The sequence below is a fragment of the Amblyomma mixtum genome, chromosome 8 (assembly GCF_055824585.1).
Source record: "Amblyomma mixtum isolate Tamu chromosome 8, ASM5582458v1, whole genome shotgun sequence".
Classification (NCBI taxonomy): domain Eukaryota; kingdom Metazoa; phylum Arthropoda; class Arachnida; order Ixodida; family Ixodidae; genus Amblyomma; species Amblyomma mixtum.
This window is the reverse complement of record NC_143019.1, coordinates 13,042,879-13,056,793: the sequence shown is the minus strand read 5'-3', so window position 1 is coordinate 13,056,793 and position 13,915 is coordinate 13,042,879. Positions and strand designations below refer to the sequence as shown.

Genomic DNA, 13,915 nt, shown 5'->3' with positions numbered 1-13,915 from the left:
CCTGATTATGTGAGGTGTTTCCAGAGCACAGTATCCCAGTGGGAATGTAGTAGGAAGAATTAAATCTACAAGTGTTTTCCTGTGTATGAGGCATGCCTAGAAGAAAGTTGGTGCTGATTGGCAGTGTTTGGAGTGGTGAGCACTGTTCACTAACAAAATCTGGGAGTGCCCAAATGCTCCCGGGGCGGGCAAAAATATTGATAGCAGAGAAGCCTCGGAGACCCTGCTCCCACGTTCCCCATGAGTTCGCCCGAGGCTTTTTTTCTCCGGGCGCACCCGAGCAACGTGGTCTTCACAGACAGGGATCGCATGATGGGATAGAGTGAAATTACCCGGCTTCTGTTCGACATTAAAAGTTTATCTTATCCTATCCTGCTAAGAAGCCCGGACCTTGAGCTTCAGCGCACCACCACGGCCGCTCAATGGAGGCGCACTTGGTAGTGCGCTCTCCATTGAGCGGCCGTGGCACCACCATCCATCTGGCTCTGATGATTCTTAGCGGTGTTGTTTTCGGTACAGCTTTGCTGACGCAGTTGAGCTATATTTCGGCGCACAGAAGTTGTTCAGTCAATTACTAGCAAAGGTGTCCATATGCCGTGAATATACTTCTTTCTTCAGCCAGACTCATCGATGCTCTTCCCGGGAGCGTATGGAGTATCGTTATAGTCTCGCTCGTTCGATGTTCTAGCCACGAAGTCAGCAGTCGCGGTCGCGATGGCTTTGTGCTCACTGCCACTGGCTGTCCGGGTAGCAATACGCGTCCGACCGGGACAACTTGCGACGGCTACGCGGTCAGGAGCTACAAAGCGAAGGCAGAGAGAGAGAGAAAAACAAGTTTATTGCCACAGAATGTTGGGATTTAATGTGGCCCCTAGGTGGGGGCGACTTCCTGAGCCCACGAAACGAGTGCCAGCTTGACTGGCCTTCTGAGGTGTGCTGGAATCTGAAGGCCAACGCTCTTTGATATGGACCGTGTCCTAGCTTAAGCTTCAAAACCACAGATGTAGCTATCCTATCACTACAGTCAAGGGTAACGACATCTTTGACAACGGACCTCTTCCAGCAAAATCGTGGCAAAACGTTAAAATCACTTGGCAAAACCGAAAGTGGTTGGGACCGTCGGAATTTTTGCCCACTTTGCCGTTGGCTGTTCTGTTCCTAACTCCCTTTTTAGCGGTGTTGTTTTCGGTACCACTTTTCTGACGCAGGTAGTGCACAGAAAAATTTAGCAAAAAAATTTACTTACAGATTTTCAGAAGTCGCCACGGTGTCGGCAGTTCGCTGCGAGCGCACCTCTTACTTCCGTCTGGCAACTGTGACACAACTTTGCCGCCCTATAAATAGCTTTCGCGGGGTTTCGGCACCATTCTCTCCCCACTTTTCACTGTGTTGTGTGCGTTAGGCGTCCTAGAAGAAAACCATGTCTGGTCGCGGCAAGGGCGGAAAGGCCAAGGCGAAGGGAAAGTCTCGTTCTTCACGGGCCGGTCTTCAGTTCCCAGTGGGCCGCATCCATCGACTGCTGCGCAAGGGCAACTACAGCGAGCGAGTCGGAGCCGGCGCCCCCGTCTACCTCGCCGCCGTCCTCGAGTACCTGGCCGCCGAAGTGCTCGAGTTGGCGGGAAACGCGGCCCGCGACAACAAGAAGACCCGCATCATCCCCCGCCACCTGCAGCTCGCCATCCGCAACGATGAGGAGCTTAACAAGCTGCTGTCCGGCGTCACCATCTCGCAAGGCGGTGTCCTGCCAAACATCCAGGCTGTGCTCCTGCCGAAGAAGACCGGCCAGACCAGCACAGGCGGCAAGCCCGGCAAGAAAGGCGGCTCCAGCCAGGAGTTCTGAGGACTTTCTCAGTTTTTAGTCGCATTTCCTCACTAAACTTGCCGGCTGCTTAGCGGCCCGTTTTCCTTGTCGCGCATTGTTCATTTCATGTTCATGATTAGCAGTCATTTTGCTCTGACGTTAGGCCTAGAGCCCGAACAATTTTTTTTTCTTCAGCCAGTAGTCACTGTACAATCGCCGATTTCCCCCTTTCGTCGTGAATCATTGCTCCTGTCCATTGTCAAGACTTTATTTTCACGCGGATCCTCGTGGAAGTTGTCAAACTGGCGCGTCATGGATGACTGAAAATAAACATCTTCAACTGCTATTTTTGTGTATCTTTTTGCTTCCCACTGCTGGAAGTGTCGTTGAACTCCGCGGTGAAATGCATGAAGGTGTATCTTTGCGCGCTGGACCGCACAGAGCTAAGGTTGCTGCCTGCTTCGGTTTCAGCTGCCGGCTGTCATTCAGATTCCGCAAATACTTTGAATGATTTTAAATGTAACCAAATACTGCAATTCGGCGTAACTGCTGCTAGTAGCAAACGTTTTCTGACCACCGATTCGATTAAGCGTGGTTAGGTGGCTGGGTAGTTGGTATTGTACTGAAGTGTCGCGAAAATTGCTTTAGCTTGACCGAAAAATTTCCCGGTAAAAAATCAAAATGGCTGCTGCTTGCTAAACGTTCGCGCCATTTTTACGTGATTTGAATATTTTTAGCTTGCGCCATTCTAGAGGAACCTTCGTTAACGAAACCCGTCATTCGTAGCACGGTTGTGCAGCGGTCCGCCCTCTTGTCTGTATTTCAGTATCTCAGATGATTGCGCGGCACTCGTTTTGAACCGTCAGACCAGCTGTGCGTATCGTTGCAATCGTCACGTATGTGACATTTTTCAACACTAGAGGGCTTCTACAAGGCGTGCGGGCGTGCGCCGGAGGTTACTTGGGGAGCGGGCGCTGCAGTCCGTCGGGGAAAGTAGATCGGTTTAACACGTTCTGAAAGTTCAAAAATTCCTCCTGATGGTTGAAATGAGCGTCATGGTGTCCAAAACAGCGCTTAGTGTAGCTGCCGGAGTTTGTGGCACCCTTTTCTTAGGGTACTGTATCTATTTCGACCGCAAGCGCCGAAGTGATCCACTCTTCAAGCAGAAGCTGAGGGAACGTGAGTTGCTTCCCAAAACGGCGTCATGCTGCTGTGTTGTTCGCGACTTGTCGTTCTTACACCGTGTACTCTTCCTGTGTGGCCGTAAAGCGCAAGTTCTGTTACGTTAACGATTTAAAACGTCTCCGCCGACGAGAGCGGGGATCCCACGTGGGAAGACATTTGCACCGATTGCAGTAACCGAGGCTGACAGTGCACAAAGCTAGCTTGTTAATTTAGTTACTGCCTTTCAGGGCGTGCCAAGGCACAGGAACAGAAGGAACAAGCACGCAGGGGCACCGGGAAGGTAAGGAATGTTGGTGTGGTGTCGTCTTTCTCGGCAAGTCCCGTGACGATGGATCATGTGCGCAGCTCCCGGACCTGAAGGACTATGACGCCGTGCAAAAGTTCTTCATCCACGAGGTCCAGATGGGCGAAGAACTACTGGCGCAAGGTAAAACACTCTTCGAATGCTCCTTTCACTTGAACGCTTATGTGTATGTCGCGACGGTGCGGTTTCAAGTTATAACATGGCTAGCTGTGAATTCTGCCCCAGCTGACGTACGATTAATGGTTTGTGGTTAGGGTTTGCGTTGAATTACAGCGTTATGGAACATGGTTAGAACTTTGTCAGCAGGCTTGACGCTTTTCAGTCCTTAGCCATATCTTGTCTTCGTGCCTGGCACTAGATTGTGACCATAAGAGAACAGCTCCTTGTGCCTGTACCTTACATTTAGTCTATAAATGCTGTTCCAATTACATTTTTCTTCCTGAAGCAGTATTACTGCATGTGACCTGATCTGTTTGTTTTCGTAGGTTGCTCTCAGTGTGCTTGTTTGAGCCTGTGAAATGATTTCGGGCAAGACAGAAGTGTGTTAACACTGCTCTGTTGTTGACAGTCTCGCCCTCTGATTTGGCTGCTTTTGTGACAGTTACGAGAGGCCCTGTGAACTATGTGCTCATAACTCCCACGTAATGTTTCGTAAATAATCTGTAATAGTAACAAGCTGGAGAGGAGGCAACCGTTTCCACAGTGGCTGCTTGTACGAGGTGAAGGATTCGGGAAGGCTAGTGGTACTAAGACTACTGTGCTACCCAGCTGTTGAATGCAGGATGTTGAATGTTGAATCCAGAGTCCTAGCATTCTCGGCTTGTACCGTGTATAAACTTAAGTCCATAGTTGTTTTGTGCTCATAGTTGCAAAACATGCCAAAAGGCTCCAGTAATGCAGTATCACGGTTCTTGCCTCCTATCTGACTAATGCTCTTGGGCCATTGGGTAGTGCCACCTGGGCATTGTGTGCTTCTTTGGAGATATCTTGAGAGGCAAGACTTATCTCCTCTCTGTGATTACTGTTGTGTGTGTGTCTGTGTATTGGTTGTTTCTTCCTTGTGTGGAGGTAGCTCACCGATACATTACCCTACAGACATCTGCCGGCACCAATAAGTGATGGCTTCTGCTTGCCTGAATATTAAATGATAAGGCATGTTGTCTCTTGCACCAGTGAAGTGTTATGGCAATTTTGAGATAGGCAGGGGGAACCACTGATTGCAAAAACATGTCATTACTGGATGTGAAAAATTGACTGCTTTTTGCACCTTTTCTTTGTGGCGCAGTATTTCTGCACAGTGTTTTCAAAGCCACAGTAACCAAGAATGTACTTGGTTGTGTATTATGTCACGTAACTTGGAACACCTTTATCAGAAATAGCGTCTTTGCACAGCAGACAATCTGAATGCAGGAAATTATCACCGTATTGATTGTTATGATGCAGTAGTTGCATCATGAGGCTAAGTACCTTAACATTTGTCTTATGTTTTGGTTTGCGTGATACATTACTGTGCCTGTGTTTAAGTATACAGAGAGCCCCACCGAGATTGGTGCCATTGTGCCATGTTATTATATTGTAGTTCTTGGATCTTTATGAATATTGCTTAATTCAGGGGTGGCCTGACAACCCAAGACTTTCACTATATTATTTCACATGCTTTCACAAGATCCTGCTGAGAAAAGTTCCTGCAGACAAAGCAGAGGAGGGTATTAGTGATGCGACGCTAATAATTGTCATAAGTGAAAAAAATAGCTTATTCTTCCATAAGTATCCATTTGCTAGGTTTGAGTATGCGATTCCAAGAAATCATGTTCTTTCTTTACTGCTGGTGCATTGAATACTAGCTGCCTGGTAGCCTACAGCAAGGAGCCTGCGTTGTTTACTGACGAAACTTGGACTTCTACGCCGAGGTGTTATCTTATTGAGCTGCTTTTCACAGTGCCACAGGTGCACTTCATTTTAGTAACGCCAGAATGCAATAATGTCTTCATGAACAGACTTAGTGCAAAGTGAGGATCTCGAAGTAGCCTGCACCTCACACGATTGTACCTCTTCTAACTTGTTTTGAATTGGAAGCTGTGCAATGTTTGGTGAGCTGTACTTTCTCCAGCGGAGCAATCGCTGTGCAACAAAGACATCCAAGCGAAGCTTTGTCAGTCACTGCAGTCTCTTTGTACCCATTTCATTTTACTTCATATGATTTTGCGCTTCCTTTTTTTTCAGCTAGTGACCTCTGAAATGAGGCTGCATTTTTCTCTTATTGTAACACATGACAGGTGTGGCAAACAATGCCACCTCACAGTGTAACTTTTGAAGTATGTCTCTACACGTGATTAGAAAGTTCAAAAAGGATTTTTGTTGCTCGACAAGGGAGAACATGGAGTGCGATGTTGTTGCCTTCAGTTTCTTGCCTGTGCTCCCTCCGCAGGTGACATTGAGAATGGTGTGGAGCACCTGAGCAGTGCTGTGGCTGTGTGCGGCCAGCCCCAGCAGCTGCTGCAGGTGCTGCAGCAGACCCTGCCCCCACAGGTGTTCCACCTGCTCCTGCAGCGCCTGCCCGTGGTCTCACAGGTGCGAAATCTCTGCTCTTTGCTCTGCTCACTACAACAGTTGAACGAGATCTTACTTGCTTACAGTGCTCCAATTATCCTGTGTTGTTATTTGAACCAAGCCTGTTAGCATTGTCAAGTTCATCTCGGTGGCTCATGTTTCAGTTATTTCAGAATGTCCGATCTGATTTCTGTTGTTGCCTATATCATAGTATTAAGGCGGAAGCCTTTAATGCCTCATCGTTGTAAGCAGGAGTTGTCGACAGAAATGTCACGCTCTTCAACACTTTTGTCAAAACGGTCGTGACGTCACAGTGCGCGAATTTCAAACGGGGCCAATTGTACTTTGGCTAGTAACCATGCAACCAATTAAAGGGATATAGTGATGCTCCAAGTAAGTGGGACTGAGTTTAGTTAATTGCTTAATTACCCAATTAGCCTAATTAACCCTTCTAGTCAGGTCAGATAAATAAATAAAACCGAGTAGTAAATTGGTCGAGTTCAGGAATCGAACTCCGGTCTCCGGAGTGCGAAACGAACATGCTAACCACTCCGCTATGCCAGCTCGATGGTTTGGAATGAACAAAGGCGCGCCTAGTCAATATGGGTTCTTCGTTCACTCCCATCTTCCTCCATTCCCTTAGTTACAGCGAGGTTTAGGTGTCCATCCAGATATGCGAGACAGATACATTTCCTTTCCTCAAAAACCAATTTACCGACGAGCAAGGCGTACAATCGAACAGGCGATGCCATTCTATGGACTCCCCGGCAGCGTTGCAAGACGCTGTCGCATTCCACTCTTAGAGACGGAGCTTAACATCTTAACCACACATCAGTGACACAAGCAGCAACACCGCGCTTAAGGCTTTTGCCTCACCACACTTTAGGTCAACAAAGTGCCCCCCAGAATTTATACTGACATAATGAAATCACTGTTTTTTCCCAGAAAAGTTGACATCAATGGGATTCATAACGCAGAGAAGTAAAAAAAGGTTCAACAGGTCTTTTTGTAAGGGTCTAAATTTCGCATCATGTGTCCATCCGTCCACCCATCAACAAAAGCACGTGGTTGGCAAGTTGTGTCTATGTGTAACTGCCCATGTTTGTGTCACCGGTGTTTAGCATCATTCGCTTGAATGGGTGTTTGCTGTATAAGAGCGCGATCTGACAATTTTGTGACTGCTGACAGTGCTGGCCAATTGTGGCGAGATAAAGCAAACATGCTAAGCACTGACCCTTATGGTCATGTGCTAGTTAGGTTAAAAAAAAAGGGGAATTCTTTGACAGAAGTGATGGGTGGGCTTGCTATGCGAGTGGGTTCATTACGCGAGTAAATGTAGCAAATGTCTTTTACCTGCCTTTGGTCCTACTGAGTATGCCCCTGCAGTAATGTTGAGTATTTCCTATCCTCCCCACCTGTAATATGAAAAAGGCAATGAAGACCATGCCGTAGACCATGCATGCATCTTGAGGATCGGCCCCGATCAATAGCACTTTGCTATGCACGGGGTGAAAGATGGAAATTTGGAGTATTAGCATTTAAGTTGTAATGCCAGGTAGTATTCAGCAGAATTTCAGATGTAAACACGCCCATGTATCCCTTGCATTTGGGAGGAAAATGGTTCAGCTTATCCACTTGCTGGCTAATGAAGACTTTCATTAGAAACTGTGAGCTGCCTTTGTAGTGTACTACACCATTTGTTGCTGATGATTTTGCTAATGTGAGGTAATTACATAATAGCAGGGATGCTTTTTCTACATTTCAGTGCGAGAACCACCAAAGTTTGCATCCCAAGGCTGGGGATGCTTGGCTGTTAGCCACACAGAACATTTCACAGTTGGCTGTTTCTTTATGAGTTGCCTGTTTCCAGGCATTGTTGTACCATGCACGAACATTGGTCTTATTTGTCAGTTTAAAATGCTGTCGAGTTGCTGCTGTGCTGCATATATCATAAGCTCCAGTATCTGAAAGAGCAAAGGGCAGTGCATATATTTAGCATCAGCTACCATACAAAGGGGCTAAATTGGGCTTTCATTTTGTGTACACTGTAATCCAAGACACCAAGTTGGGTGACAGCCTGAAGACAGTGTCATGAGGATTTCTTATTTTTAAATTAGAAGCATTGTAAGCCTTTCTGAGAAGCAAGATACAATGTGTAACTTTAGCATGGTCAAACATAATTGCGCTTTTGAAAAAAACTTGGGACAACACAGGGACGACATGTTGTCCCTGTGTTGTCCCAAGTCTTTTTCAAAAGCGCAATGATGTTTGACCATGTTAACTACCAACTAGCCCAGTTTGAAATCCTCTTAATGTAACTTTAGCACTTGTACTCCAGTGCATCTTTGATGTGTGTCATGAGAAGCCCTTCTGCACAGTTGTGGCGAAAGGCTTCGTTGTGCAGCTGATTGCTTTGTCATTGCCACCTGCAGTTAGATGTGCTGCCCTAGCCTCAGCATCGCATTAAAACCTCTCATTATAGACAGTCATTTTAGACTACTAGTGTTAGCCTTGTGTTATTATCCTTTTGGTTAGCACACGATTGTGAGATGCATCAGCTTGTGAGCTCGAAGTTGGTGTAGACCAGAGGTTCTCAGACGGGAGCTCTGCGCAACCCTTTAGTTCCTTGGATTGCTCTTTTAGTTCCCGGAGCACCTTAATCCATGCTTGCCTGAACCCCCCCATTTCCTTTGCCTACTTGCTTTTGAGACTGATCGTACTGTAATTGCTTTACTTTCCTGATTCAGCTAGCCATTACTGATTTTGAGCATTCCTTGAGGAGCCATGCATCTCTATGCTAATCTTTGCATGAATTTTAGATAGGCAGAAAGGAATGGAAGTCAAGACACACGGGGTTCTTGAGCATTTCTTTGAAAGCCATTCAGGCTTCCTTCAAGGCTTTTAAAGATTGAAAACTCTTGCCCTAGTGCATTGCTGTCCTGCTCTGTTGCGTCTCGCTCATTCTGTGCCACCTTTTCGTGCTGCAGCGCTTGGCAGACAGCGCTGGAGGCCCCCCGCTGGTTGAGGACGACGTTGAGTAAGTGTCAGCAACGTTGAAGCTCACAGACCCTGCCTGCATCGACTGACTGTTGCTCCTCGTACCTTTTGTTCTGCAACATTTTTTTTGTTGTTATCGAGTGCTAGTGACTTGGATTAGCAGGTTGGATGCCACACCGGCCTGCAAAATTGTTTGGCACTGACGTGCATTTAGCCCAGACGTGTCCACTGTTTTTAGTCGGAATGCAGGGGATCCCTTTGCGTCTTCAGCATTGCTTTTCCTTGCGCATTCTGTTTTGACGAGTCGTATTTCATTACATCCATCCTCTGCAGTCTTTTTAATTTTGCGCAGCTTGCCTGTTATGAGTAAATACGACTCGGCTACTGATTGTTACATTGAGCAATGCTGTTTGGCGTTTTTTTTTTTTTAAATATATAGCCAGGAAACTGGAAACAAAAAATCAAGAAGATATAAGTGCAGTGACAGGTGTGTTGTTTGTTAACCGAGGAATTAAATATTTCGAATCAGTGCTATAGAATCGCATCTGTTGACTTAACGTAGATTTGAACCCCGGTTGAAGTAACCTGAAGCGCTGTGGTGTTTCGGGACCAGCTTCCAGGGGTGTTGTCACACCACATCACTTTGACCAGAGGGTGGGTGTGGGCTGGTCATTGCATTAGTCTTTGCAGGAATGCACAGAATATGTGCTCATTCTCCCAACCACATAACGGGGAAAGTTGCATTAGAAAAGGCGCACGCCAACCATGAAGGCGGTCAGTCATCAGTCTGGAGCCTGTTTTCAGTCATTGGCGTCCTCTGTGCTTTCACTCCCCATTGACCTGTGTGTGCACAAATACTGCTAGTGTCGGGGTGAGAATCAGCATGAAGAAAGTTAAGAAAGTGCTTACCAGAATTATGATTGGATATTATACTGCAATATACTGCAATAAAATCGCTTTTTTCTTTGCATATCAAGCCTGCCCTGAGTAAAGAAGCATGGTGAAAAGCTTTACACAAGACCTGCCTTTTTTCTTGTTTTTAAGGGGGGACGAGGGTCTTAAAACTAACTTTTTTATTTATGGCTAGAATCTCATGAAATTTTGCACACAGATGCATTTTTCTCTTCTGGTTCCAAATATGTAATCATAATTGAGCTGGTGCTCTTAAATCTTACAAAGTGTAGAATGTAATTAGGTAATTTCTTACGCAGCTTTAATGAACTTTCTCATTGCATTTTGTTGCTTTTGTTTACATGAATTGATAGCCAGAGAGTTCCCATACCCGTTGACATTCTTCGCTTTTCTCTAAAAGCATGTCATCCTGATATACTATGTCGAGAGTAAAAGGTCGCAGTATTTAATACTGCAGCTCGTTAAGCTAATTGTAAATTGCTATTTATACATGGCCTAAACGAAAAAAGTAAGAATGTCATGGGGTATGGGAATTCACTGGCTATCAATTCATGCAATTAAAAGAAACAAAATGCTATGAGAAAGTTCATTAAAGCTGCGTAAGAAATGACCTAATTACACTCTAGAATTTAAGATAACTTTTGATCTATGACCATCAGCTCAATTATGCCTACATTTTTGGAATCAGAAGAGAAAAATGCATATGTGTGCAAAATTTCATGAGATTCTAGCCACAAATAAAAAGGTCAGTTTTAAGACCCTCGTCCCCCCTTAAGTTAGTAGTACACAGTATAATTTTCAGGCTGGGAAGGAAAGTGGTTTCCACTTTGCACAAATAGTAGTTGAGCCAAGTGTATCCAATTGGATACTTTTGCTTAGGGCGAAAATGTGTGTATAGACATGAACAAAGTGAGTGATGCCTACAGGCAGGCAGACATTTTTTTGCACATGTTGTTCTGCACATTTCATGCCCAAGTTGTTTTTCGAAAGGGCACATCATGTGCAAAAGCTCATCTGTTTGTGCTAAAGCAACATTGCTCGTGCCATTTTGTGTTTGGGATTTTATAACGCTCCGCTGCTGTGTTAGTGGAAGAGCTTCCGAGCAGCGACATTTGTACACACACGGCTAGCCTTTACCGTGGCTGGCTGCGACTATGTCTGTCAGCCTGAATTGGTGTCATTGGCAAAAGGAATCCTTTAAACATTGCAGATGCTAAGACTATCTCTGCCTACATGATGATGTTGGCTGTTGATGTTACTCTCTATACTAGTTGCAATACATGCTGGGGATGTTCTGCTCTTCCTTTCCGTCATCTTCTGTTGACAGCGCGGTTTCTCGAGTCTGTGTAGCGTTTATTTAGTGAGGGTTTGTTTTGTTGCAGTATGACATCGTTTCTTGAAAGACAAAATACCAAAGTGACCTCTATTTTTTCTTCTGTCACATGCTCAGCCTGTTGTTGTTGCATGTGTCATGGAATAAACAGTTCCACAGAGCATGCACTATGTTGCTGGGCGCACAACAGCTGCGTAAACGTGACCTAACGTGGCACGCAGGTAAACACAGCTCCAGTCGACCGTTCCATAGTTTCTTTGCAGCAGATTGCACTGCCCTCTGTGGGAGCAGTAGGCATGTTGGCTGTGACAGAGAATGCAATGGTTTGTGCGTACATACAAATTGTTTTATTTACAACACCGATTGTAAGCATGCAGCCAAAATAAAACCAGGGTCAAACATTTGATAATGCACTGTGCCTTATGTCGTGGCACACCCTGCTTCGAGACCGCTTTGTATGGCCGTGTCAGAGGTGAAATCTTTTGGGTTCTAGCTGCATAGCATTTCAGCGTGCTTTACATGTGCTATCACCCCATGATGATGTATAAGCTGCCAGTCTGTGCCATGATGAGAGGCCTGTGAAAACAGCCAGCAAGGCAGCGTATGGGCTTTGTGGGCTCAGCAGGGCAAATTTGCCTGTGCCGGTATTTCTAGCAGGTGTCAACCTCAGTTTGTGTGGCTGACTGTGTGTCATGCAAACTCATTGTGATAGGACCAGTAAGATGTTGCTCGTTTGTACTGAACCAGGTTTTCAGTTACGCTTGTGCACCTGTTGCCATTCTTTGTGTTGCGTCGTGATCGTCGCACATCACTTGACGTGTCTTGAGCTGCAAGATCGCGCACAGGCATCTGCATATTTAGGTGAATGTTCCAGTGGAGACTGCAATCCAGACTTAGGGCGTTGTCGCGTTGCACTGGGAAGTCGGTGGCACAGGGGAAATGTCTTTGGCCTCTGCTTTGCGTAGCGAGAGGCATGCTTAGAGGAGCTTCACAGTTCCGTAGGAAGACACAGATCCTAAAAGGAGCCCAAGTCCTAGAAACACTGCAGCCATGGAGCCAGCCATTTCCTGGTTCTCTGTTGACGTTGACCTTGAAAAAGAAGAAGAAAGCAGTAGAATTAAGTCCTCTGCCTTATGAATAGCCAAATTTTGTCTACTGAAGTGATCTATAATGAAATTTACGAAATTTCAACTGGAAATATGATTACATTAGCACCAAACTTCTGTGTTTTTGTTTGCTTTAAGCAGCTAGACTTTATCCAGCAAAGCTTTGGTTTGTTTTTTCGTTTGTGTCAGTAGAAAAGTACAGGGCTTGGCGTAGTCAATCTGTAATCGTACTGCAACTAGCAGTGGACAAAAATACTGGAGGGCTCAATATTCAATGTGAAACCTTGAAAGTAGCCATTAAGTGAGCTCAGCTATTCACAAGTACTTGGTCAAAAAGAGCAGTACACTTGTACATGCAAAGTCGGCTTCATTTTGCTTTTCCATTAAAATCCTTTGGTGATGAAGACAGTCACGATTACACCTTTTACTTCTGTTGTTGAGGCAATACCTCTTGTTCATTCTCAGCTCTAGGGACAAAATTGACATAGTTGCGCAGAACAACCATGTAATGTGTTCACTAACTCATGATGCAGAGTCTTTGGAACTGGTTAGGCGACTTTCTGGAATGACCAAAAGCGCTGTTCTAGGCATTGCATCATGTGCAGCCATGTTTGGTGGGTGGAGCGACATTATGTTTTGGTTGGTCTCAATGTTGTGTACAAGCCTGGAGGCTTGAGAGGCAGCCAATACTATTACAATTCCAAAGCCGTGTGAAGTTTGGAGACCCTCATTTTTGCAGGTTGTAAGGCTGAGGGTTTAGGCTGGCGACCTTTGATGAGGAAGACTGCCATCACTATAGAGATGCATGCTAAAGCCAGTTTCTTGCTTTAAGTTCCGACAATGGTTCCTTGGCACGAGAATTTTTCTTTAACCAAAGTGCTGGTACGTGCATACACATGAGTACATGAGTACATAGAGGCCAGCCTGTTGTATGTGGTTGTGATGTGTCCATGTGACTTAGTTTTTTGGGTTGGGGGGGGGGGGGGGGGCAGCTGTTCTTGTTATAGAAAATCGGCAGGAAATCGTTACTGATTTTATTGCTCGAACTGACTGCCCAGCCGTGAAAATGTTTGTACTGATGAAATCTGTGCAAAAATTCTGTTAGATTTGATTGAAGAAAGCCAAATTTGCTTTAAAATCCGCACCTCTTTAACCCACTCTCTTCAGAAGGCGGAGATTCGCCATCCTCGACTTAAAACATTCACTTTAATTCCACATCAACTAATGGTTCAGTTAGCCATCCTCGACTTGAAACATTCACTTTAATTCCGCATCAACTAATGGTTCAATTACTCGGAAGTTTCAAGCAAATGCTCACACAGGGCACAGTTACTGCTTGTTGCCTTCTGAAGGTACTCAAGTTTAGAAGTTTTACGAGTAGGATGGAACGTTTAGCAGAGTTTGAAACTCTTCTGTGACCCATGGTGCCAGCCGTTGAGCTTTGCCACGTAGTAGTCCACAGAGCCTAGATTAGCTATTTCTGCTGTTAGGCAGCACTTACTTGGAGGCATGTGTGAGAGCCGGTGTGACGAGGTAGCCATTGGATACGGAGAAGAGCACCATGAGGATGATGAAGGCTGTGTCGCTCTCGAACACTACCGGAAGGTTGTAGCGGGGGTAGGCGTTGCAAAGCAGGAACAGGGGGATGAACACGACCCTGGCAATACAGAGGGCGAGGATCGTCTTCCTCCACGTTGCTCGCTGCAATTGGGAGAAGATGGTTGAAA

General features: G+C 45.7%; 3 protein-coding genes across 6 annotated transcripts in view; 2 read left to right on the top strand and 1 right to left on the bottom strand.

Moving 5' to 3' along the window:
* Positions 1-1,337: 1,337 nt before the first annotated feature.
* LOC149331379 (histone H2A-like) lies at positions 1,338-2,147 on the top strand. Its single transcript, XM_089556501.1, has one exon. It carries the CDS (start codon positions 1,421-1,423, stop codon positions 1,838-1,840), a length of 420 nt encoding a protein of 139 aa, XP_089412627.1. The 5' UTR covers positions 1,338-1,420; the 3' UTR covers positions 1,841-2,147.
* Positions 2,148-2,722: 575 nt separating this feature from the next.
* Positions 2,723-11,243, top strand: LOC149331378 (mitochondrial import receptor subunit TOM20 homolog). The gene is made up of 5 exons (XM_089556500.1): positions 2,723-2,980; positions 3,214-3,266; positions 3,332-3,413; positions 5,719-5,861; positions 8,828-11,243. Exons 1-5 carry the CDS (start codon positions 2,839-2,841, stop codon positions 8,879-8,881), a joined length of 474 nt encoding a protein of 157 aa, XP_089412626.1. The 5' UTR covers positions 2,723-2,838; the 3' UTR covers positions 8,882-11,243.
* Positions 11,244-11,406: 163 nt separating this feature from the next.
* LOC149331377 (equilibrative nucleoside transporter 2-like) overlaps positions 11,407-13,915 on the bottom strand; it is a 105,768-nt gene continuing 103,259 nt past the window's right edge. For all 4 annotated transcript variants that reach the window (XM_089556498.1, XM_089556497.1, XM_089556499.1 and 1 more), the window contains 2 exons: positions 13,690-13,889; positions 11,407-12,171 (listed from right to left, as the gene is read on the bottom strand). In XM_089556498.1, the coding sequence (XP_089412624.1) occupies positions 12,060-12,171; positions 13,690-13,889 (312 nt within the window). In that variant the 3' untranslated portion in view covers positions 11,407-12,059. The remainder of the gene's footprint in view (positions 12,172-13,689; positions 13,890-13,915) is intronic.